The following is a 26,630-nucleotide window of genomic DNA, read 5'->3' as shown; positions in this document are numbered from 1 at the left end:
AGATCTCGCGAGAGAAACAAGCAAACCAGCTCTGTGGAAACAAGCAATAACTGACAACAGGTGACCTAACCTACCACATAGTGTAAAAGAGAGGCCACTTGATAGCACTACATATATATATATAAATAAATATATACATATATATATATATATATATATATATATAGTATAATATAAACGCATAGGGTAAAAGGGGTTGTGGGCGGATCCTGGAAAATGACAAACTATCGCGATAGTTTGTCGCTTTATTGTGTTGAGTTGGGAGAGAATCAGTAGGGGTTCATACAGGGTTCATAAAAAAAAAACCGACGATATTTGCAAGCGACTTTACAGAAAAAAACAAGCCCAAAAAAGTCGCTTATAAACAAGCGGACCTGGCAACACTGCTCAGCGCCCGTGTTGGCCTCCTCTCATTGGCCGCTTCGCTTCTGTTTCTTCTTCTTCTACTACTAATGGATTTCCGGCAGGCTCTCTCTCCTCCTCATGTAAAAACACTTCTATCGCCCCCTGCTGTTAAGGCGTCGCTATAAACGGCACTATTTGACCACCACAATGTCTTTGTTCCTTTTTAGTCATTTTTTTTAATTAAAGATGCAAGTGGATATTTGTCATGATCATTATTAAAGTTTTTTTTTTTTTTTTTTTTTTTTTTTTTTTTTTTTAAACGCTACACATTGTTGCATTAAAAACATTGTATATCACAATATTAACGCGACTTGTTGGAAAAAATAAAGCTTCTATTAAATCATAACTAAGGGGAGGGGGGGTCTAATGTTTAAAAAGTTGTGCTTTCACTAACATTTCCAGGAGTTAAAGTTATTTGTACCCCCACAGAGGCTTCTTCCTCTGCACTGCAGTCGGCGCCACTCTTTTGCATTTGGCGTAGGAAGGTCACGTTAGAGAGAGAGAGAGAGAGAGAGAGAGAGAGAGAGAGAGGGAGAGAGAGAGGGACAGGGAGAGAGGGAGAGAGGGAGAGAGAGAGAGAGGGAGAGAGAGAGAGAGAGAGGGACAGGGAGAGAGAGAGAGAGAGAGAGAGAGAGAGAGAGAGAGAGAGAGAGAGAGAGAGAGGACTGCGCAAAAAAAAAAAACAAAAAAAAAAAGCACCACGGCCCGGATTTGAGCCTTACTGACGTCATGCGGAGCCACAGACCCCCTTTGACAGGATCCAGCACCGGAGGTTTATGACCAACATCAAGCGGAGCAAAGGGGAGGAGGAGGAGGAGGGGGGAGATGTCGACGAGCACTTTTTGCTGTTTTGTGCGCAACATTGAAGCGAGCAGAGCCAAGGCGCACGGCAAATCATAAGAGCGCACTTATCCGCTGTTAAAGGGGGGGGGGACTACTTCTGCCTCACAACGATCCGCATCGTGCAACCGGGAAGGGGATAAAGCAAGCCAGAGAAGAAGAACTACTAATCCCCGGGACGGTCACATAATTCACGGCTTCGGAGGGGAGGGGGGGGGGGTGGGGGGCGGCGGTGGTTCGGGTGTTTCGGTCCCGACAGGAAAATGTTCAGGGCAGCACGAACTGGATTAAATGATAAGGAATAAAAAGGACACGCCGCAAACAAAGGCAGAAACCATTTTTTTTTTCCCCCCAGTGTTATGCCCGTGAACCCGTGTGGTCTGCATTTGACTGGAAATGGGAGCATTAACGAGCAGACAAAACATAGGCGTGGAAGAAGTGGACATTCCGTCCAATTCGGTGTACCGTTATCCACCCAAATCTGGTAAGTCACCGAGCAAACAGGTTAGGCCAGGCGATGTACCACTTACAGGCTTTACAGCTTCACTGCACATGATTTATTTGTGATTAGGGATAGTCGCCAAAAACATCACCATCACCATGTTACCTTGTAGCTGCTGACAGGCCTGCAGGGCTTCTGAGCCTCCAACCTGAAGCAGCTACCTGTGGAGAGAGAGAGAGGGGGGGGGGGGGGGGGGGGGGGGGGCACTGCTTCACCTTTTCTACTAAACATTACATTAACTTCATATTTGCTCTCACATTTAATCATAATTTTCTAGCACTGAATTGATGTGATGTCCTTGAAGCGATACTGACACCAGCACAGGGGATATTTTTATTCTACACATATTGATATTTTCTCTGCCAGAATACAGAGGCACGCTGAGATTTTGCTGTTTCTTGGTGCATGTAGCAGAGGGTTGTTGTTGGACTGGCATGATTAAGTCATCATGGTGGATCTCAGGAGGATGGAAATAACAGATCCAAACATGACAGGCCTATCAGCACAACTCTACAAAAAAAAAAAAGTGTCATTTAAGGCACATCCTTGTTTGTACTCTTTCCCTTACAATTTAAAAAAATAAATAAAACAGGACCCAACCAGTGCTTAATTTCATTATCATGTAACGTTAACTCTTTATTCCCAATATAAAAAGTCAAAATAGTGAAACATGGCACTGTCAAGGGCTGAGACTGATGATTTCAAAGTGACCAAAAGAAGAAAAAAAAAACATAATATTTAAGTTATTTAATACAAATGATCAGATTTAAATAGGAAGAAGACAGATAGAGGTACAATGTAGAGTAGAGAAATTAATAAAAGGTCATTTTAAACATTGCATTTAAGCATTGACATCAAATGTAGTCATCTTTTTCCACCATCGATACAACTTATACAACCAAAAAACATCTTTATCTTAAATGATTCACCTTTCAATGATTTTCCTAATAAATACAAAGTGGAGTTAATACATCTTAGAATAAAAAAAATGGTGAAACATGTCTTTAACAGAGGTCCGCTATACATTTCTGAATCGTTTGTTTTTTCTTGACCATGTGTACACACTTATTTTTCAGTCTCCATAGAGTAAAACCACTTCTAACCCCCCCCCCCCCCCCCCCCCCCCCTCTGATTCACACCATTGAGTGATTGACAATCTTCAGTAGTCTGCAATGTTGTTCTTTGGCTGGTGAAGGGATGGCCCTCCCTACTCCAACTCTTAATTGGCTACACACAAATAGTTTTGTACTAAAATGTTGACCCTTTAGTGTATTTATAAGGCAGAGGTCTTATAACATTTAGCTTGAGGCAGCATTGACATGTTTGTATTATTCTTAAGTGCTTTAAACGCGTATGTTGATAATAATTGCCAGGTATTGTTTTGCCGTCTGATTGAAAACTTTTGAAATAATCCTTTAGCCCCTCTGGACCTCAAACTGACCTGTGTGTGTTGTTCAGCCTGTCATCCTGTATGTGATTTGTTTTTTTCTGATTGCAGTTTACCTCCTGGCCGAGGCTTAGCTTTAATCCAGTTTGACTGTCAACAAATCACATCATGAAGAAAATACTGCCATTGCTTTTCTGTTCAATTGTTGACAGAGACATTAAGTCAATTTAAAAGTGTCACAAAATATGACTTGGGAGGGTAATAGTTGAATTGCAGTGGAGTTATATTACACTCGGATGTGATGTGCCAGGCTATATTCTGATACAATAACTGTATCTGAGCTTTATAGAGACATTATGTATCGAAGGACGGATGGAAAGGAAGAAAATCAGCTGACTTGTAGCCACAATAAGAGACTCTCTCACCCCAGATTTTCTGAATCAGTTAGAGGCTGCATGGATTTGTGATATTGCAGTCCTGGTTTGAGCCTGAAGGAGAGCTGCTGCTGGTGGTGGTAGTGTTGGTGTTGGGAGGGGAGGAAGGTGGTGCCAATGGCTGCTGCTGAAACCGATCTGTCAGCCTTAGTTCCTGTTTCTGGGATCCTGTGACAAAGCTTTGGCCCGCTTCCTCTCTCCTACCTGCTGTAAATAATAATAAGGCGATAGGGAGAGGCCAGTTTTCACACACTTTTATTTTTATAGTTGGTCACAATATATTTTTTAGAGCATGGTTAGTTTAACGGTTAACTCCTCTTCCTCTCCAGCACAAACAAAGAAGCCTTATTCAGAGAAGGGATGTCAGACTGCATGTCCTCACAGCTTGTATTTAAAGACTCCAAACCAGCATTACACACTTAAGATATCACCCCACCACCCTGTTATTACAAGGCAGAAGATCTATTCAGTCTTGTTTTCGTCAACCTGGACCCTCGGTAAACAGGTGGGACCGGCCGCAGCTCAAAAAACAAAAAACCCTGACGTCAGCCCTTTAAGGCTTCGTTTTGTAGTCTGAACAAACATATTACCACAAGAGGGGAAAACTGTCATAGCTATTTTTACCTGACACTTTTACCTGATTGGGTAAAGCCAGTATAAAGCAGACTAATGGTTTGCTTTTGATGTGAGAGAGTTAGCAGTTTGAGTGTTCTTGGCTTGTGCAGTGACTGGAGCTATCTGTGCACGACGGTGCCAGCTAAATCAACATTTCAAACATTTACGGGAATTGTTAATGTTTTGTGCCAGTTAGGTGCCAGATGGGTAAAAGAAAAATAAGAATAACAAAAAGCTGATGATGTTGTCCGTCTGAGGTCTCTGAATCTTCTTTTGGGTACAATGATCCATGGAAAGAAATGAGTGCAGCATGTTTCCCTAGAAATAAGCCTAAAAAAAAAAACAAGACTACTTCTTTACTGCTTTAGTATTTTATGGAATTAAGATCCATATTCTGAATAAAGATTTTTAAAGAGCCTGAATATTTGCCATGTGGAACTGAAAGCATGTTTATTATATTGTGTATATGTTCAGTTTAAAAACAAACAAACAAACAAATTCTCTCTCTTCTGTGTAGGAAGTTACTTCGCCAACCATTTTATCATGGGGGGAGAGAAGTTTGACTCCACCCATCCGGAGGGTTACCTGTTCGGGGAGAACACAGACCTTAACTTCCTGGGGACTCGACCTGTGGCGGTGAGTGCTCTTGAGCCTCAACGGCTGTACTTCATTTTTGAAAAGGAAATGATCTTCATGTTTGTCTCGGATGTCAAACCTGAAGGTAATGATAATAATGATAAAACCATCAGTGCTATAGCTTCACGCCTACATGTACCAGGATGCATTGCATGAGAAGAGCTGATGCCGTAGACTGGCTTTCTTGTATCTCTTGTATGCTCCGGTTTGAGTACACAAATATACAGCTGTGGTTTCCATTTCTTTTAGCCCTATTAAATAGTTTGATGTGGCAAAATATCTGAGCCAAAGACGCTAAAAATGTTTCTGTGAATAACATCCTCAGCACTCAAATATTGTGATTGGCACGCGATTGCATTGGCGTCTGAATTAACAGCAGATTTTTCAGCTACCCCAAGTTGTTCTTGAGAGACAAAAAGAAACTCTGCAACAACTGCATGAATGTTCCCCTCATATACCCGACCCATTGAGAGGGAGTCAAGGGTCACGTTTTGATCACTAATCCTTATAACTCGAGCTTTTGATCACTTCAAATTGTTCTTGATCAGAGAGTGGATTTCCCCAAGTTGTTGAGCTGTTTTTAGAGTTTCAATTTTCCTTTTTTCTTTCTGGACATTTTGAGGAAAACTCTTGATGCCTGTTGGTCTAAAAGTGAAACGTTTGTGTCGTCTCAAAATAAGCTTATGAAAAGAGGACAGCAAAGATGGAGGCTTAGAAACTAAAACAGACAAATAAAGAGCTGAAATGATGCTTCAATGTCCACATTTTAATATGTATTTATCTTTAGGTCAATATGACGGACAACTCTTCACCAGAATAATAAAAAAAAAGAGGAATTTTACAAATTGGTACATTTCTTGTGTGCACAGTTTTTCAACCTGCAGCTTATATTCCCTGATATCAAAGACGTGGTTGCTGTCAGACAAAAGGGAAAATGATCTCAGAGCTCAAAGTGACTCTTATTAATAGCTTGTTTGACTCGAGTAAGATGTTCAGTTTGTGGTGGTTTAAAACTGACAAAAGCAGCGATCCCCCAAATTAAAAAAAAAAAGAAAAAAGGTCTATTTCTCTTCCAGCATCCTGAGGTGTTACTGTGTCTTCTCCATCAAACAGAGAGGCTGGTACATTTCAACAGCCCTGACTCCATGCAGCTTCAATTAACAGGCTCCCAGGCTGTGACTGACTTTTAATTTATTTCAGCTTCAGACTAATTCAAAGTGGAACGGCAGTCTGCGTGGCCTCCTGCACAGAACAGCTGATAACTGACGTCCCTCCGGAGGGTTCGTTCAACCTCATCATGAACCTGAAGGTCAAACTAATGAGAGCTGCAGATTAAAAAAAAAAAAAAAAAAAATGAGCTAAAGTCCAGAGAGAAAAGAGAGAAAAAGAATCTGACTAGGTGAAGCTGATATGGAAAGTCCAAGTGCTGTTTCTGTCTAGACTGGGTGCTAAAATTAGGAGTGCAGTTTTTTTTTTTTCCTCCAGATTATGTGGGTGATTATAATCCTCCTGTGGGAAAGAGAATTCAGCCGGTGCTAGCATGTTTTTTTAAAATGTTTTATTCTTGTACGTGTGACTGAAGCTTTACCAGCGTTATATAACGTTTGTGGTTTCTGAGCAGATGGTGCTGTGGAATCAGAAAAACCAACCGCAGTTGTTGTGTTCTCGGTCTCCTGCCACCGCTCTACCAATATGATAATGGACGAGGCTATATTTAGAGCTTCTCAGAAACTCCCGCATGAGCACATTAATTAATTTTTTTTTTTTTAGCCGTGCGAGTGCTCCACGGATGTAATCTCTGAACAACAGCTGGACGTTGGCGGGACATTTAAACGGACATATTCGACTGACCTTGACGATCCTCTGACTTTACCCAGAGCATCAGGACGAGTTTGATCATTTCATGGCTTTAGTGAAATGTCTTGACAGATATCGGGGGTTATTGACATGGATAATAAAAAAAAAGCTGTACTCGGCCTTTAGTGCTAATAAGAGAGGGTCTAAAATGAGGGCTTAAATATATAGCGCTTTTCTAGATACTCAAAGACGCTTTGACAAGGAACAAAAACAAAACAAAGACAGTACAACGAAGAAATAATGTAAAGGGAGGATGATGAGAGGAATATTATGGTATAGCGGTAACCTCTTGATGTATCACCTTGAGTTATGCGTTTATGCGTCATGACCAGAGCAGCACAGTGGTTAGAAGAGGATGCGATATCAAAAGTGTCCATCTAGATGAGTATATCACACATACAAATGTACATTCTTAAATAAGAGGCTAGTTACAAAACATCACTACAGTTTACGAGCGCCGATTCATGTTCGCCTTAGTCTTTCCAGACTCTCCACTCTCCGTTGTCATTCCAGACCTCGACGATCATCGAAGAGTGGGAAATGAAAGTGATTTGTCAGAGCCTCAAACAGTTAGATGTCAGATCAGAATTCAAGTTTCTAACCACGAGCGTTACCGTGACGTCGGAAGGAGAATTAAGTCAGTGTCAGTGTGATGAATGAGACCTACAGTGGAAGCCTGTACGCTCTCCCATGAATGGTTCTTTTCAGAGCGCGTGTTGGCGTGTGTAGTTTACAGGCGTGACTCCTGCCGAGCCCAGATGTGTAATAGCGCTGAAAAATGGTGCCATTCACAACCACTCACTCACACAGACACACACACACACACTGAAACCGATGACGGGGGGGGGTGGTTTGAGGATCCTGCAGTGATCCTCAAACCACCTCCACTCTCCGTTTACGCTCCGTCAGCAGCTTCTGGCTTCAGACACACAACAAAGAGAGGGATCAAGTTGGAGGTCACGTGTTGATTTGTTTCTTTAGATCTGGACTTCATTGCTGGAGACTGTAGAGAGAATAGGACAATCAAAGGAGGTGTTCAGGTGTTACATGTTATTAGTCTTAACGTGGCTAACTTCTCTGGTACTTTAAAGGAAGAATGTGCGACTTTTTGATCCAGCAGATGTCGCCCTCGAGCACCAGCATGAAACCAAAACGACTCTAATGCCAGCGCTATTTAGTTTGCTCGTTTCTTCACGCTGCGTGTACATTTATATGAGTGACCATGATCTAAAAATGCTTTATGTGACATTCAAATAAGCAGTGAGTACAGTATGTTATTCTGCTTTTCTCTACTCCATCAATTAAACAACTTGTATAAGCGAGGGGATGAGCCGGCCGTCCCCTCCATGTAAACACGCTGTAGGTACGGCTCAGACAGCGGGACTCAGGGGTGTCACACTCCTTGTAGACAGTCATGACTCACAGAGTTATTTTCAGAGGACATATTTGATTTCTGCTTCATTTAGGTCTGAAACGTCCCATAGTCTTCCTTTAAGCCAGATTTAAAAAAAAGAAAAGGGAAAAAAAAAAGACAGACACTCTTTGACCCTGGACTTGTTCACACTCCTGTGGTCCCTGTGTGTGCTGAGAAGTGCCAAACACGGTCTGAAACGTCAGCCTTGTCCCTGGAAAGTCACAATCTGTGCAGTTTTTCTCCCCCCCCCACCCCCCCCCCCCCCTGCTCTGGCTCAGCACTTGTCAGCTCACATCTTGTGGTGCTGACCAATCGAAACCCCTTGTGTGTAAAGGTTAAACCGGGAGCAGCGGTGGCCACTGAGTAACCCTGAGTTCCCTGTGGTGAAGAGAGGAATGTCGGGGCGGTTTAGGGAAAAATAAATGCTACTCTTCTTTAGTCTCACAACATGTGTTTTACTTTCTTGTGTATATAATTATTTTTTCTTTTGTGTTTTCAGTTCCCGTACGCAGCCCCTCCACCTCAGGAACCAGTGAAGACGCTACGAAGCCTTATAAACATCCGCAAGGACACGCTGCGGCTCGTACGGTACGCACTGTTAATTTACATAAACACACCATTTCAACGCTGTTGTCTTCTTTTATGTCCACTGAACTCGTTTTGATTTATGACACAGTGTCAAATCATGCATGTTTTTTTTCGACATGTCATTAAATTGCACAGTTAAAAATGTAATCTGAAATTTAATGTAAAAAAAACAAAAAACACTGGATTACCTGTAGGTGCAGCGAGGACCTGAAGCTGCCGGGTGATGAGGCGGCCGTGAAGAGCAGGGCCTGCTACAACATAGAGTTCACCTTCGACGCTGACACACAGGTGGCCATAACCATCTACTACCAGGCCATCGAAGAGTTTCACAACGGAGTGCCGGTGTAAGTATGATGAAGGGAGAGTACAGGAACGACAATGTGTGGGAGTTCACCTGTGAGATTTTCGATGGGCACATTGCTCACCTACGCACCTGTCTTTATAAAAGATGTGTGACGGATTCTATTTCGATGCGTTCTGTAACAACAAGCTGCAGACTCGGCTTTAGTGCCGAGGCAATCCAGTAGGTCTTAAGTTAAATAAAATTAAAAACCTGTGGGATTTGGGGCGCTGGTGGGGCAGTGTTTAGTGCGAGAGCCCCATGTATGGAGGCTGTGGTCCTCAAAGCGGGCGGTTCGAATCCCAACTGTGGCTCCTTTCCCTCATGTCATTCCCCACTCTCTCTCTCTCTCCCTGATTTCCAACTCTATCCACGGTCCTGTCTCTTCATTAAAGGCACAAAAAGCCCAAAAATAAATATAAAAAAAAAAACATGTGGGATTTATTTTGGATGTTTTGAAGCAAAGTTCCTCTTGCAGATTTGTTGAGGTATCACTATCGGTCAGGAAAAAGTGTGAGTGACTGTACATCTCGTTCACAGCAAAAGCAGACGTCTGCTTTCAATCCTTAAATATTCACATTGACACATTTTTAAGGAGGGCAAAATGCAGATCTCAGTAGCTGCAGCCCTTTTCGCACATGAAATCCTGAACATTTCCTGACTAGCCTGTTTCTCATTTGCACCTCACAGCGGGAGACTTAACCGGGAGGGGGGAGGGGTCTCAGGAGGCAGGGCATGGTGTAAAAAGAAAGACACGGAAATGACGGACAAAGCAACAGAGTCTGATGCCACGATGACATTGATGCCTCTATTTTCATGCTACGCTTAATCAAACCTAGTGACAGTATAAATAATGAGTAATAAATCCATACCGGCGAGCAGGAAAGAGTCTGAAGCAGCTTCACCACGTTCAGGAAGCTCACGCTGGTTGTCCAACGCCCTCAGAGTATAGACGTTATCGCCTCCGCCCTCTCGCTCGCTCTGAATTTTCCAGAATATTTCCTGCTGCGTTCAGCTCTTCATAACCTCACGTGTACATTTGACGAGGTGGCAGGTCAGGGAAAAGGTCATGTACATCAGGTAAAGTCAGGTTGAGTAGCCGGCTGTTGGCGTGCACACATGCGACCCCTCCCCGAAACATTTTCAGGAGTTTTGAGCATGTATGAAAACACCGTGTGATACGATGATATTCCTGCCCAAAGCGGATGGAAAATTCTGCCTATCCTCCTCTCTCATCGTGTGTTTCTCATTTTCAATCAAGCACAGAAAATATATTTAAAAAAAAAAGCACCTGTGTGTTCTCTAGTTCACTGTTTCTGCGTGTGTTTCCTGCAGGTACCTGCCTCAGGACAGCTCTCTGCAGTCGGAGACGGTGCACTTTAAGAGGGGAGTGTGCCAGCAGTTCTGTCTGCCCTCACACACCGTTAACCTCAGTGAGTGGGCTGATGAGGAGGTGAGCAGTGTGTGTGTGTGTGTGTGTGTGTGTCATCTGAAAAACCACGAGGATTTAAGATTGTCAAAACATGAACGCTCCGTTTCTCCCCTCACGCTCCTTATTTTTCTCCTCAGCTGCTGTTTGATATCGACAAAGAGATTTTTCCAATGGTGGTCCAGGCGGTTGTAGACGAAGGGGAAGGTGAGCTGCTGCTTGTTAAAACACACCGATGGTCAGACTCAAAGCTGAGCTGCAGTTTTTTAAACCATGACATGTCTGATGTCTGTTTTCCTTGCAGAACATTTGGGACACTCTCACATACTGTTGGCAACTTTTGAAAAGGTAAGAGAGGGGTTTAAAAAAAAAAGAAATCAGAGCCAGAGTCATCTTTTCATTATATCTTTATAGATGATGTTTTATTGCTTTCTTCGTCAGCACATGGACGGGAGCTACTGTGTGAAGCCTCTGAAGCAGAAACAAGTGGTGAATACACCGTCTTTTCTTTCCTCTCTTCTGTGTGACTTTTGTTTTATGCCGTTTCAAAGACAAAGAAACACCAAAGCTTGTGTTTCCCTGTTGTACATCACACCTGGCCCACGAGACCCGCTGCCTTTTAATCTTCACTTTGTTCCCATTCCCAGGTGGACGGAGTGAGCTATCTCCTGCAGGAGATCTATGGGATAGAGAACAAATACAACAGCCAAGAATCAAAGGTAAACATCAGAGACGCAGGAGAGGATCTTTCTGTCTGCTCCCGTTTGAATGCATCAGAAGAGACGCGGCAGCGTGGTGAAATAAATCAGTGTGACTGCGTGTCTGCTGCGCCCTGACGAGGTTTTCTTTCTTCCTAACGTTCAAATGTTGCTTTATCTGCAGGTTGCTGACGATGAGATCAGTGACAACAGTGCTGAGTGCGTGGTGTGTTTGTCAGATGTGCGGGACACACTCATCCTGCCGTGCAGACACCTGTGTCTCTGCAACGCCTGCGCAGACACTCTGCGCTACCAGGCCAACTGCTGCCCCATCTGCAGACTGCGTGAGTTCCCATCAATCATGAAGAACAAGACTGTTGGAAAGTGGGTTACAACGCTGAAAAAAAAACGCTGCCCACGAAGGATTTCAGCCCTTTTTATCTCTTCCAATTTTATAACAAAGTTCAAGATATGGAACTAAAAAAAAAAAAAGCTCCTTCTTAAGGTACACAGAGGTTAAAGTGACCAGAGTCTAAAGATAAAGGAGCATTATTTATTCTTGTTGCCAGAGGAAGTGAGAATTTTTTTGGGGAGTCTGCAAGAACACTTTTTCATATGCAGATGTCCAGTATGATCAGACTTTGCACTTTGTGTCACATTTCAACCAGGCCACAAGCGACCTTTAGCCAGCCGTCCACCGCCCCCCCCACTCGAAGAAGAAAAAAAAAGCGTTTCTGTTAAAGATTGACATGAATTTTGAATGATTTCTTAGAACCTGAAATACAAGTGTGGCTGACTGAGGAGCTGGATATTCTTGAGTCAGGGATCATGTATTTTTCAATACACTTTCAATACACTTTCCAGTCAGTGTGTCTTCAAAATGTGCAAATCTAATTTAGACAACCTAAGAGCTGACAGAGCCCCCCCCCCCGAACACCCACACCCAAGCTAGGAGCCAATGTTTTAATCACCAGGATCAAAAGTTTCCACGCTTCCTTTTCATGGCTCAGACAATCACAGGTTGTTTTTGCTTCTTGAGCTGATATGATCATGTTATTTAACATTCCCTCACATACGGCTCTGCTGAACAAACATGCAAACTTTGCAAACATGAATCCTCAGAAATATTTGGCAGCAGGGAAAAACTTTATTCAAAGATCTTTACGACATGTTTCAACACAAGCCCGGCGTCTGATTTACCACCTACAATATTCATTATTTCCCAGGAAGCAGCAGTGAAGCTAAATGTAACCGTAGATTTACATCTTTGTGTTAGCATTCAGAGCTCTGCTGCAGATCCGAGCCATGAGGAAGAAACTGAGTCCTCTGTCACCCACCAGCTTTAACCCCGTCATCACGTCGCAGACCTCTGACTCAGAGGAGCACTCGGTGAGTCACAGACTAAAACCATAAATGTATGAAATCATGATCATCCCAGTCCGAGTTAGCTCACATCCCCAGTGTCCTCTCTTCCGTCACAGGCGTCAGAGCACATCCCTCCGGGCTACGAGGCCGTGTCTCTCCTGGAGGCCTTGAACGGCCCCCTCAACACCTCCTCTGTTGTTCCTCCTCCTCTCCACTCCGGCCCCAGCCACGTCTCCGGAGCACTGCCCCCCTACAGCAGCGAGCCTCACCCAGCACCGGCCCGCTCCGTCTCCCCTCTAGACCACTCCAACTCCAGTCAGGGACTCAAACTCAAGAAGAGTGGTTCAAAGTGAGTCACACTGTGTCAAAGTTAGCCTTGAGGGGCAGAAAGCTCTGGGACGTAAATCATAAAATGAAAGGAATGTTTTTAAAAATATTTTGTCATTTTTCTATATAAGGGATTGACTTCTGAGTTGAGAGCAAAACATCCCGGGTCAAAAGTGTTAAAAAAAAAATACATACACCCAAAAATGGTCAAAAGGAGCAGATGGATTTTTGCCTGTTACAAATGTTTATTTTGGGGCGCTGGTGGCGCAGTGGTTAGTGCACGCGCTCCATGTATGGAGGCTGTCGTCTCAAGCGGGCGGCCCGGGTTCACTTCCCACCTGTGGCTCCTTTCCCTCATGTCATTCCCCACTCTCTCTCTCTCCCTGATTTCCGACTCTATCCACTGTCCTATCTCTCCATTAAAGGCACAAAAAGCCCCAAAATAAATCTTTAAAAAAAAATATATATATGTTTATTTTTCTTTAACAGGGGATCAATATTTAAAAAAAACTTCTGTTACTATTTTTATGTGGTTATAAAAAAGTTGAAAATGTAATCTGATGTGTCTTTATGAGCCACAAAAGCAAAGATTCTTACAGCAGGATTGACTTTTTCTCTATGGTTACTTTGAATGCCTGAAAGCAGCTCGTAGTGATTGACAGCACGCTGCAGAAACAGACTAGATTTTTCCACAGCAGTGACACATTCCACTGTTGAAAACCAGTATCTGATTATTTGTTAAAATCACTACTTACACATTTACAGAACAAAATCTGTAAAAAGAGTTCCCGTTTTGTCCACAGGGGGCGCCAAAATCGACACAAACCAAAAGTTCCTCACAGGAGCTTTAAAGAAAACTCTAAATACAAACCAGTAAATAAACTGATTCTTAATAAAAGAAAGAGGCTGAATGAAATGAGTCCCGATCACAACATATTTAAATAAATCTTCAGTTCACAGCACACCTCATTCAAACACCATTTAACTGAATTATATACAGTAAACCTTCCTTGTTGTATTTTATTGTCTCTCATAAGTAGAGATACGTTTAACCCACTCTGAGTGTTTCATTTTTGTTTCCAAATGTTGTTGTTCATTTTCAGGTCACTTTCCCAGAATTCCTCTGTGCTTCCTGAAGAGGAGGATGAGAAGTCTTGCAGTGAATCCGAGGCCTGTCGACACAAACTGGCTGTGGACCAGCAGGAGGTGTGTGTGTGTGTGTCTGAACATCCTTTCATTGTTTGTTTTGTTTTCATCGATGAACACACTTTGGTTTGTGTGTGTTTGGAGGATCGTGTTGTGTTGTGAGCTCCTCCTCTTACCGCTCTTCTTCTTCTTCTTCTTCTTCTTCTTCTTCTTCTTGTTTTATAGAATGGAGTGACTCCAGACAGCGAGAACCTGACTCTCTCCTCGTCCGGAGCAATCGACCATTCCTCCTGCACTGGGACCCCGCTCTCCTCCACCATCACCTCCCCTGAAGGTACACACACACACACACACACACACACACACACACACACACACACACACACACACACACACACACACACACACACACATTTCATAAAGCTTTCCAAACCCTTAAACTTCTAGCGTTACATTCACACTTAAGTTCCAGTTCTTGACTATAACTCTTATCAATAACCACATTTTCTTTATTTTTAAATACCACTAAAGAGTCCTTCAAAGTTTTGAGAGACTTTGTCCTCGCAGTGCAGAATCGTCCTCACTGTCTGGGTTTGTGGTTAATACTGGTCCTCACAAAGATATCAAGATGTTATTTGTTTATGGTAATTCTTTGTTTTAAGTCTCATGCCTGATGCAGCACCTCAGTCACCCAGTAGGTAAAAGAACACAGCAGAAACCTCACCGTGTTGCACCTGATTACGTTTCAGTATCCAGACTGGGGAAAAACATCTGGATTGAATGCTGTGTAATCAAATTAAAGCTGAAGCAACACACAAAGTAAAACACAAAGACAGAGACGTTACAGACCAGCATCACACTCGTTCTTTTTGTCTATCGCAAAAAGAAAAACACTCACATATCTGTTCAGTTACCTTTTCATCTTTTATTATCTTTTGTCTTACACTCCAAGCACTACTGTCTCTTTGTCCGTTGCCTTGTATATATCTGTGCATTTCTTTGTTGTTCTGGCTGTGAAAATGTCTCTGCCCCCTGGAAAAAGTTATTTCTGAATTAATCTAAAAATGTCCACAAAACTCCCGCTGGGTAAATGTAATTCTTAACTCCATGGATGATTAAACCAATACACCCAAACACAACGCTAGCGACAAGCAAGAAAGTTGAGAGCCAAACCTTTGCGACGCTGCACGGAGCCTTTTTAAAATGAACGGATAAATCAAAAGCTGGAACCACCGCAGCGGTTGATGTTGGTGCCACTGGATCAGATTTGAAGGGAGTTCTGCTGGGTGGCTCTTTGGCCCTAAAACAGGAAGAGAGGATTGTTATTTCAGCTGGAATCAAAGATAAACGATAAAACAATAACCTCAGACGTGTGTATCCTCTCTGAAGCTTCTCTATTTGTGATTCCCTTTTTTTTTTTTTCATTTGCTGAAAATGAGCTGGGCTATATTTAGTCCAAAAAGTGTGACAGTAAGAGCTTCAGAAGTTTGTCATTGTTGTGATACCCACAGATAGGTCAACGGAAACCACTCTCATTTTGGAGTGTTAAAGTAGAAAGTCTGAGTCAGGAGGCGATTAGCCTACGTTAGCATGAAGACTGGGAGCAGGGTGAAACAGCTGGCTCGGCTCTGTTAAAAAAAATAAAAAATACGCCTATCAGCAGCTTCAAACTCCCTATTTAACACAAAAAGTAAACTTTTGTTTAAAGCTTACATACCCAGACATGAAGAAGAAGGCAGGTTTGGATTTCAGGAGGAGCTACACGCTAACTACAGTACGTCTTTACTCAACAAGAGTTCATCTGTCCCTACAAAACATTTTGTGCAGTGTCTCCTATGGTGGTATGAGATGGTTGCATAGTCGGAGAACACAGGTTTCTATTCAGTAGTAACCAAACCTGCCAACCTCCCTGTGATGATTAGATGTTGGGTGCTCTGTTCGCCTGCTGTTAGACATGAAATAGATCCAGCAGATCTTTTGTGCATTAAACAAAAAATGGTACAACCTGTTTTTTTTTTCTCTGAGATTTGAAGGTGAAGGAGTCTTGACTAGCTGTGACCCCTAAATAATATGTGTAGCTATGCTGATTCACTCCGTGCTAAGTACAATCACGCAGCAGGGTAATCAACTAATCCTTGAAAAGACAGCGGCACAAACAAGTAAACATCCTGACATGTTCAGCCTTTCCTTTAACGTGGGAACAAAACATACAAATCTAAAAAAATATGATTTATTCTTCAGAAAAGAAGAATGGGCTGTGTTGGACTTTCACTTTTGGCAGTTCTGTGAGAGCAGGGACCCTTTCTCTAAATAAATCTAGAAAATCTCTCTCGGCAAACAAAGAACAAAAAAGAAGAAAAAAAAACCCCCGACCCCGATCGTGATGTGTGTCTCCGTCTGTGTGCCAGACCCCGTGAGCTGCAGCCTGGTCCAGTCAGTGATGTCGATGGCCTCCTCCCACTCGCAGCACTCCCACATCAGCATTGACACCATGTCCTCCATGTCAGGGTCCTACCTGGCCGGGGCCGAGGGCGAGCCCGGGGGGGACGACGGGGGAGACGCGGAGGCCGAGGAGAACCAGGACGCCCCCATGGAGAGCCGAGGACCGTCGCAGCAGGACGGGGTGAGGAATCCAGAATTTTTTTTTTATTATTATTATTTTTTTTAATAGATGGATGAAATTGTCCTGAAGTGTATCTAAAGTTGTTGCATCATTTCATACTTTTAGGAGTTTTCCCAGGAGCAAAAGGAACAAAATTACTCACTGGCCGTGGAGGAGCAGGACTCAGAGGTGACTGTAAAACGCATGTTTGCAGATTAGACGCTCAGGGTTACAGTACAGTACGTGGTGATACACCATAACCGTAATATCAAGACACAGAGATTCTGGGACGGTTGACATATTGCAAGACAACCAGGCAATGATACAGGAAAATATCTGATTTACTGAAGAATGTAAAATGCCTCTGAAAAGATCAAGTGCAGGATAAATGTTCTGGTATATGTTCATGTGCAGTTTGGTGTCAGTCATTCTTCATCTTTTAACTCCCTTTTTAAATCGCTGTCTGACATCATCATGCTGCCTTCTTCTTCTTTGGCCAGTTAACTTCTCCTCATGTTACCTTCATTCATAATAAGTGCCACCGTGAAGAGTCACACGGGTAGTGACGTGGTGGGTCAAATTGGCAGGGAAATCTTTAAAATAAGATGTCACTATGTTGCACCAGCTATTCGATAATGGGATCACAGGAGTCAGTGCCGTATCGATATTTTGCAGAGCAGGAGTTGATTATTGCATTTAGTGTATTTCAAAAAACTCTTAAAGTCTAACAAAAGCTTTCCCCCCCCCCCCGTCGTCTTCAGGGAAATGATGTCACGGAGGAGGACTGTTCCTCTCCATCTAATGGGAAAGGTAACTATGGCGACCATTTCTCACCTCTAAACCCCCCTGACCTGTCACCTCCCTTTGCATTGGTTGCACTCAGGTCATGAGACAAACACCTTTCATACAAACTATATTATGGACTCAGCAGTCTATCTAATATATATTTATGTGGTTGCTGTCAGTGAAAGCCTTTTGAGTCATGGCTCTTTCAAAATAAAGTGAAAAAAAAAAAAAAAAAACACATGGCAGTTATTGTCCTCTAGAGGGGGCAGTCCCTTTCAAAATGCATGAGATGCTGACTGTAAACACCACGACATTCAGTGAATGGCTTCTCATACAGTGTGTGTGTGCAGTAGAACCTTAGTCTGAGATCACCTGGGATTTAAAATGTTCATTTTCTTTTTCTAAAAGACATTAAAAAAAATCTATATTTTCCTCTTTTCATTGGTGAAAAATGTCTGACTCACAGTGAAAGTCAGACAATCAGCCGCCTGATTGAGGCCCACCACAGACGACAGTCATGGTAATGACTTTGTGAATGGATAGCGAGGAACATTAGGGCGAGGCCAGTTCCTGTGTTTCGAGACTGAAAGGACAAAAGCCCGTTCCTGCAAATCAGTCTGTTTAAAGCCAGATAAAAACTCCTCTCAGAAGCTTTAATGAAAAACAACTTTGAATCTTTTCTCAACTTTAAGATGAGGACAAGCAGCCCTAATCCAGGCCCTGAACTAAGATAGCATCAATGTGCCTTCAGTCTGTTCTTTAAGTTCAGGGGGGATCTGGCCCCCGTACCAGACAGCTGAAGACAGAGCGTTGTGCCATCAGCAGCCCTTTCTCAGACTGTGTTCATGAGGCACTAAGCTCCGCCTTCACCACGCCTTAAGACATGTATAATGATAATGGTGTCCCAGTCTGTGAATTCACATTGCATTTTGGCACACACACACACACACACACACACACACACACACACACACACACTGCAGGCTCCGTCTTGCCTCTGTAACACTTCTGTTACTACCTCCAAAGATGGTACAGAGGGATGATCACTTCGTCCCCCCATTACGCCTCTGTGACATTCAGATCCAAGGTGAAACGTCACAGGGATTTAAGTAGCGTGCCTTGAAACGGCAGTCTGAGCAGGGCTACTGTTCCTTATCAGGGAATTCAATAGTCTGCGATCATGTAACAATTCATATCGATTGATTCCAGTCACTGAGCGCGTCCTCTCATTTACAACAGGAAGCCAGCACGTTCAAGCATCCTGTTTTGTTTAGATGAGGTTCTGCTGCACACCAGGCTACTGCCTTGCATATGCATGACCTGCACCTTCTTTATATAAATGTGTGTGTGTGTGTGTGTGTGTGTGTGTGTGTGTGTGTGTGTGTGTGTGTGTGTGTGTGTGTGTGTGTGTGTGTGTGTGTGTGTGTGTGTGTGTGTGTGTGTGTGTGTGTGTGTGTGTGTGTGTGTGTGTGTGTGTGTGTGTGTGTGTGTGTGTGTGTATGAGGTATGTCATTTTCATGTGATTGCTCAGAAAGATCTGCACTTTGCTTTTTGGCCTTTTTAAGCTGCTGCATCATGAACGCTTTTTCATGCCCCATCTGTGTGTTTGTGTGAGTGTGTTTCTGTTTGTGTGTGTGTGTGTGTGTGTGTGTGTGTGTGTGTGTGTGTGTGTGTGTGTGTGTGTGTCTTTGTGTGTGTGTCTTTGTGTATGATTGTGAGAAAGGGAGAGTGCTACGAAAGTGTTTTTGTGTGCGGAGAATGAGAGTCAATGACCAGAAGGCTTGAAGCAAAAACAACGAGGTCACCTTTCTTCAGAAAACAGTTTGCAACATGTTCATGTAAATGAGTCTCTCTGTGGATCGTGTGTGTGTGTGTGTGTGTGTGTGTGTGTGTGTTTGTGTGTTCTGACACCTGGGGCCAGACTGAAACGATCTCTGAGTACCTTGTGAGTTACTGAATGACCTCTCAGTCCTTTAGGAGACGAGCGGACCTGTGCTGCCTGACAGACTGTGAATGTGCACACGCACGCACTGCAGGATGTATGTTTGCACGCAACATGTGTGTGCATCTGCACCGGCGCTGTCAGACAGCTTCTGTATGTGCCCTGTCTTTGTGTCTGTGCTGAGCTGCCAATCATCCAGCCATCTCTGCCACTTTCTCTTCAGCATTTAGCACTTCACATACACACCTACACACACACACACAGGCTTGCTGCAGGCATGAGGCACTTGCACATTTTTCACATGTCAGAATCTCTTATCTGGCCATGCTGGAAAAGGCAGAAAAACTAAACCAATAGAGAGAAACCTAAACCTAACAAGTGAGAAACAGACACCAAAATGACAATTTAATTAGCTCCAGTGTGGCATGCTAATGTACAAGCTAACACTGTAAAGTGTTTCCTGAGGTAACAGAGCAGCATGAAAAACAAAAAAGCGGCTAAATAATTAAAGTCTGGCGGTTTTGAGTTTCTGCAAAACCCCAAAAAGCAACATCAATCTCCTTCATGCTTTTTAAAAATGTGCACAGACAGCTCCACTTCGAGAGAGAGAAATATGACAGGTAACCAAAGCTAGTGCTAATACTGCTCTACAAAGAAAACTCAATATTTACAAGTGGCTTAACGCTAGGTCACTTTAGCCAACAGCTTACAATGCTTCTCGTGCTTCTTAAAACTCAAAATGTAAATGCTGAAATGAAAAAACATTCAAAGATATGAATCTTTCAGCAATAAATGATTCAATCTGTTATTATTATCACGGTTTCATCATAACAGCTTCTACACTGTACAACTTATGGAAAATAAAAGAACACTAGTTAGTTTAAACTCATTTATCACACTATCATCGAACATGGACATAAAGCAGTTATGATTATAGTGAATGTACTCCCAGTAAGCCACCAACAGTCCTCCAAAACTACAACAAGAGGAAATCAAATAAGCCCATTTAATACAGTTTAATGGTGAGAAAACGTCATATCGACAAACTCTCTGTTACGTTTAAAACACTTTATTTAATTTCTTTATTATAAAACTGTCCCTTTAAAATAAAAACAAGCTTCTTTAAAAAAAAACAACCGCCAGATTTTTAGACTGAAACGATAAAAATCTAAATTCTTTGTATTGAGAGTTAACGATTGGGGAAGATGGATCGGTGGTTTAGTCAATGAGCGTGCTGTGAACAAGCTGGCCATTCTGTACATGTTGTTCTCTCTGTGTTCTTGGCTGGCATCAGAGCACCTTTCATTATTTATTTAGTGTTCCTTTATGAGTCGGATACTTAAATCTTTACATGCTCACCCTCATCATGTGCCCCCCCCCCCAGGTGGAGAACCCCCACATGATGATATAGAGCTTTTCTCTGAATGTAGAAAAAAACCTCAGTGCTCTTTATTTGTAAAATAAATTGTCCAGATGAAATGGTTTCATTACCTCAAGTCTGCAAAAGAAACCAGGAATCTACTTATATATACTTTTTATTTGAAACTTTATTGAGTTTTGCCCGACGTAGAAATAAAAGCACTCAATAAAAAGGGGGGGAACAGTACATCGATACATCACTCACAGCAGAACATTATGTAAATGAAAGTCTTCCTAAAGACTATAAATAAATATAGTAAATAAGAATTGTTTATACATATACGCACAGACAAACACGAGAGAAATGTAATCAAAACAAACTCCTTTAAATTTCTCCTCAAAGTCAGATAAACGTTAGAAAAAATGCAATTATGAAGTTTTAACGAATGCCGTTCCAGCATGGCCGACCTCACCCCTCCACCTCTGACACCCTCCCTTCTTCCCGACCTCACCCTGCCTGCCCCACTCCTCCCTCCTCCTCCCCCCCCCCCCCCCTGCTGTGCCTGGCTGCTCTTGTTTGACCTTTGCCCCTCGCTTGCAGGTGGGCGGAGCAGGTGTCCAGAGTTGGCCAATAACAATCAGGGCGTCGCCCTCTGTGACACGCCCTCTTTGGGTTTGGATAATGAGCAGGCTTCCGACAGCCGATTCGCCGGTGAGTGGCAACCTCTCGAACATGGACCAATGAGAGCTGAGGACTGGGCGTGAGAGTGAGGTTGTGGGGGGCGGGGAGGGGGGGGGGGGGTCTGGATGAGGGAAGGGAAAGGAAAGGGAGAGTGAGGAAGATGAGGGGGAAGAAAGAGTGCATGAGTGAACAGTCTAAAGAGATAAGGACACATTAGCTTGCCATGCTAACATGCTAAAAAAAACAAAAAAACATTATTTGGTCAGAATAAACATCCAGAGAGTATTTTCAGCATCTTTACCCAGCATGAAGATCTGGAGCTTTCCTTCTTCTCTTCATCCCTCCCCCTCGGTGTTGTGGTGCTTCATTGCTTTTCTGTACCGGTTAGCTTTGCACTCCCCCCCCCCCCCCCCCCCCCCCCCTTTAGCTGAAGCCCTGGTGCGTGTGTGTGTGTGTGTGCGTGTGTTTGCGTTGGTTTCTTATGTATGCGTGTGTCTTATTCTGTGTCTGACGTCTGCATGCTTTATTCTCACTCTTTGTGTTTGGGAGAGAGAGAGAGAGAGAGAGAGAGAGAGAGAGAGAGAGAGTCGGGTCCATCCCAGAGACGAAGTTCATGTTCAGCGTCTGCCGGCTCCAAGCTGCTTTGCCAAACATCTGCAACTCATTCTCAAAGCCCTCCATCTCCTCCCCCCCCCCCCCCCCCCCGACCACCCGACCCACCCATCATCCTCCCCCTGCTTCTGAACACTCTGAGGGTTACTGTGATGAAGGCCGAAGGTGTCTACCTCGTTCTTGGTTTACTAATCTCTTCTTTTTTTTTTGTTGTTGTTGTTGTTAATTTTTCTCCCAAGCCAAACAGCCAAGTCACGATTAGCCTTTAGCGCTGCATCATTTCGGTAGCTCTCAGCCCTCTCCCCTCTTAAATCCTGATTTCATTTCCTTTTATCTTCATCGCCACATTTTGTCTTTGATGGTGTATGTTGTGACATGTTTTCTCTTTCTGTGTCGTAAAAAAGTGTTCTGTTATTTCTCTTTCTCTCCCCCCCCCCCCCCCCCCCCCGCCATTCTTCACATCTTCTCCTGTCTTTTCCTGGACGTTTTCCTTCTTCTCTTCTCTTCTCTCCTTTTTGTCTCTCTTCCTCCTTTCGCCTTCTTTCGGATGGACAGATGAGGAGTCGTGCCCAGTGCACATACAGGAATAGGTATGAAGTTATGGGCAGACCCTAGATCAGACCCTGAGATCCAGTTTACAGTGTTTTGTCCTCGCTTGTATGTAACACATCTATCACCTCAGTCAGATTTCATTTTTGATAACATCTTGACACAAAACCACCGAAACACTTTATTCTGCAATTATTTTAGAAATATGTAAAAAAAAAAAAGTGTTAATATTTTGATGTACTTTCAAGTAGTTGCAGTGAAGGAATTGTATTAAATGTTGATGTTCTCTGTGGTTTAGACCTTAAAACTGTCAATAGTTCATTCTCTCAAAGTTGCATGTTATCTGGCTCGAGTCAGGAACATGTTGGTTATGATTTAATTGACCTTAAAAGCACATCAGGAGGTCTGCAGTGTTAACCACAAAATCTAAATGGATAAATGCATTTTGAAAGAAAGTTGAATAAAAGATTTGACGATGTGCCCTCACACCTCAGTGCACGTCATCAAAGTGTCTTCTTCAGGCTGGCTCTGAAAAAAATAAAAAAAACAAGGAATCCTCATCACCACCTTCGTTAAATCTGAAGTAATAATCGCTGAAATAAACATGTTTACAACGTGGTACAAAAAACAGCCCTGGTCATCCGCTCTGATTATATTAAAGCTAATGGTTTTGTAAAACTGTTCAGAACTAGGGAGTGGTTGATTTGACTGACAGCTGGACATTTTGTAGCTGACGGGAAGCTGGACGTCACTTTGGCCAAATCCTCTTACGTACCTGAAACTGTCAGCGTTGTCTGTGTCGTTTTCGTTAGATGACAACTTGACGAGCTACAAGCTACATGATATTCATTGGACTCGCCTCTTTGCCTGCTTCTCCATTACACAGAAGTTAGTCAGAGTCAGCACTTCCAATATGGCGACTGCCAACCTTGGGCTTCATAAGGCCTCTTCGGAAACCAACGAGTGATGCATTGCGGCTACGTCCATGTTTTATACAGTCTATGGTGTTGACATAATAGCCTTGCTTACTTATTTGCACATGTTCTGTAGATGTGGGTTCTCGGTGTTGCATTGGCTTAGGAGTTCAAACAATCAGGTCTTGAATTTAAAGTATCTCTTTTTTTTTTTTAAGAAGCGTAACTACTCTGATGTAGGAGCTTAAACCTCCAACCTCCTTTTGCTGTGTTGCAACAGCGCTAACCACTGCACCACCCCGCAGCACAACTGTACTGTGCAGACTGTAGACATGCTAAATAACAATTCAGTTTTCCCATTAATGACAGTTACCAATATGTGTTGGCATCAAGCTAACGTACCAAGATGTACAAACCCCCCCTCCCGGGAAATAATGCACCAGCTTCCACTGGCACGTTACAAACCTAACCCGCATAGATCTGGATGTTTCAGAACCTGCAGAATTTTACTGAGGAGGAGGTTCCAGAGACAAGAGTCTGAAATCAAACGAGTCTTAGATATCAGTCACATCCTCCGTTTAACTTCCAGGATATATTTGGAATAAGATGTTTCAACTTGAGCCTTTCCCCGTCTCTGTCTGTCCTCCTCTCCTGATACAGGTCTGATGTACCTGGGGGGCTACAGGCCTGTTTTGGAGCCCCGTCCCCACCACACCTCCACCAGCAACATCAACCTGGAGGAGCAGGGGGCGGAGAACCGGGACGGCCAGAGTCCTAAACATCCCCGCCGCGGACCACTCATTGTGTAACCCCCCCCCCCCACACTCACACCCGACAAAAGCCCACAGACTTATACGTCCAGAGTCAGCTCTTCTACTCTGCCATAGTGCTGCATCGCTGGATACTGTCCTCACTGAACAGGGAAACATCCCCTCCCCGCCCGCCCCCTCCATCCGTGTCGACATTTCCTGGATTTCCTTGTTGCTGGCGCTAAAACTCCTCGAGTGGAAAGAGGAGGGAAGAGGATCAACAAGGCTTCAGCAGTCAGTCCTCTGTGCACTTTCATCTCACAGGAGTGTTTTTTTTTTTTTTTTTTGTTAGTGACTTTACTTGTTGCTACGTTATTATTTATTACCTGTAGGTCTGACCAATGAGATCTTTGTATTGTGACTCTATCTTTAGAACAAACACATGCTGCTCTTCTCCTCTCCTCTCCTCTCTTACCAGCCAAACAGTCAGGGGCTACTGTGATCGGCAATCGGATTTATTACCTATGTGTTTCTTCTTCTCTGTTGTAAACTGTCTGTCGAATGAGAGGACACTACATAAATGTCAGCTCTCACCGGACTACCATACCTTAGCAAAACTTAAAAAAAAAACAAAAAAAAAAAAAAACGTGCTGACTCCTCTCCTCGGATCAGGGAGCTCCCGTCTCGACTTCGCATGCAGCTTTTCGACTCCTCTGCCGACGTTCGTCCTCTCATCCTCGCCTTTATTTCCAAACACCTCTGCTGAATGTGAACACAGAAGCAGGCGGACTTTGTAAGTTTGACGAACGGGCCAAGAAGTGGCGGCCAAATATGAACAGGAATGGACTGAAAAGCAAAACGTCACGCAGAATGTAGGACAATGCAGAAGGGGAATGTACGTGACATCCAAACACGCCAACTTCACTGGATTAAAACATAAACTTTCAACCCTAATCTGGTTCTCCAACCACACACACACAACACACAACATACACACACACACACACACACCACACACCACACACACACCATTTTCTTCTTCTACAGCTCATCTTAGCATGTCAGTATTATCGTAGTGCAACTGGAAATCAACAACGACCACCAAGCAATAAAGATGACAAGCTGCATCTCCTGTTTCTCCCACAGGAGGACGCTCACGTTCTGTTCAAACAAAAACTGTTTGCACCGGCCTGTTGTACTCGAATCCGGACATAGCAGTGTGTTTAAATATTATTTTATATATATATATTTTTTGCCATTGTAAAAGGGATTTAAAGCGAGAATAACATCTTACCGTGTAATTAGAGTTTTCAGACAACGCTGCGGTAAGCCGGCTTTTTGTTGATCCATCGTATTCCCTCGTTATTATCACCCCAACGAGACGCCGTCTCCTCATTTGTGAACCTTTTCACTTCTTTTGGGTTTGTATAACTTTAATGTATTGATCACCTGTTGTTGATGCCCTTGTTTTTGTGTTCTATTTGTTGCAAATCACTGTGTTGTTTATTAGAATGTGGATGAAAATATGTGAACAATTTGTAAAGGTTTACACACTTTGCGCACAAACGCGCGCTCACATAGCATAAACTCAAAAGGGACAATAACAACGTTTAATGCACTACTTGCTGTTTCCTAGAAGACACGTTTCGGTGCATGAGGCGATAGTAAAGTAAGCATGTTAGTCTAGGTCAGCCTGCACCCTCCTGTAGAGAACTTGATGATGGATCACTGCGCCCACGTTAAAACACACCATATCCTTCTGCAGTGTTATGTACCTGTTGCTGGCTCTGGTTCTGCACTACTATATCCAAGCTGCAAACAAGTCATGTTGTCACAGTCCAAATGTGTAGATGAGGCCAACAGTCTCAGTATGATATCAAAGGAATGGGTCTGGACCCCACTTTTGTAGAATTAAGAGTGACAATGTCAGAAATCATCAAATGGACAATAAAGGTTTTTGCATCGAAACAGTCACTGTTTTTTTTTTTGTTTTTTTTACTGTTGATTCATTAATCACTGCATGTTTTGGTTTTGTGTCCATGAAGATGAAATGCCTCTCCGGGATCATTCCTAACATGGTCACAATCCCTGAAATTCTCCTCCCTGCTCTACACAATCATTTTTCAAACTCTGCTTTCCCACCAAAGAGCTCAATTTGTATTCTTGTCATCAGTAAAATAAACCTCTCAGGCCTCCAAATCACTGAGCTAAAAGGGCACGATCTCTCTGCATCTCCCTCTTTTCACGCCCAACACATTTGTGGCAGAAAGCTGTTCAGTGAGTCTGCTTCTGCTCGAGGTTTCTGCCTGTTTAAAGGCACTTCTTCCTTCACTGTAACTTTGCTTAAAGTTGCCAAATGCTGTGCTCATGATGGATTAATGTTCGGTATTTGTAGATAATACAACAGAGTACGGTATTAGCCTGCTCTTTATTTGTAGAGTGTCTTGAGATA

General features: G+C 43.2%; 1 protein-coding gene across 7 annotated transcripts; it reads left to right on the top strand.

Moving 5' to 3' along the window:
* Window positions 1-1,071: 1,071 nt before the first annotated feature.
* rnf157 (ring finger protein 157) lies at window positions 1,072-26,146 on the top strand. 7 transcript variants are annotated; one of them, XM_020630845.3, is made up of 20 exons: window positions 1,075-1,729; window positions 4,701-4,819; window positions 8,590-8,678; window positions 8,873-9,022; window positions 10,354-10,471; window positions 10,588-10,654; window positions 10,752-10,795; window positions 10,889-10,936; window positions 11,095-11,166; window positions 11,330-11,489; window positions 12,422-12,534; window positions 12,627-12,859; window positions 13,941-14,043; window positions 14,209-14,317; window positions 16,392-16,606; window positions 16,712-16,774; window positions 17,347-17,395; window positions 21,274-21,384; window positions 22,522-22,556; window positions 24,090-24,228. In XM_020630845.3, exons 1-19 carry the CDS (start codon window positions 1,642-1,644, stop codon window positions 22,554-22,556), a joined length of 1,986 nt encoding a protein of 661 aa, XP_020486501.1. In that variant the 5' UTR covers window positions 1,075-1,641; the 3' UTR covers window positions 24,090-24,228. The 7 variants fall into 7 exon arrangements, with proteins under 7 accessions (XP_065805798.1, XP_020486502.1, XP_020486503.1 ...); XM_065949726.1 differs by lacking the exon at window positions 22,522-22,556 and having other exon boundaries at window positions 1,072-1,729; window positions 16,491-16,606; window positions 24,090-26,146; XM_020630846.2 differs by lacking the exon at window positions 21,274-21,384 and having other exon boundaries at window positions 1,074-1,729.
* The last annotated feature ends 484 nt before the right edge of the window (window positions 26,147-26,630 follow it).

This window comes from Labrus bergylta, chromosome 21, assembly GCF_963930695.1.
Source record: "Labrus bergylta chromosome 21, fLabBer1.1, whole genome shotgun sequence".
Taxonomy (NCBI): domain Eukaryota; kingdom Metazoa; phylum Chordata; class Actinopteri; order Labriformes; family Labridae; genus Labrus; species Labrus bergylta.
The sequence above is the reverse complement of the archived record's forward strand: the minus strand, read 5'-3'. Positions and strand labels throughout refer to the sequence as shown.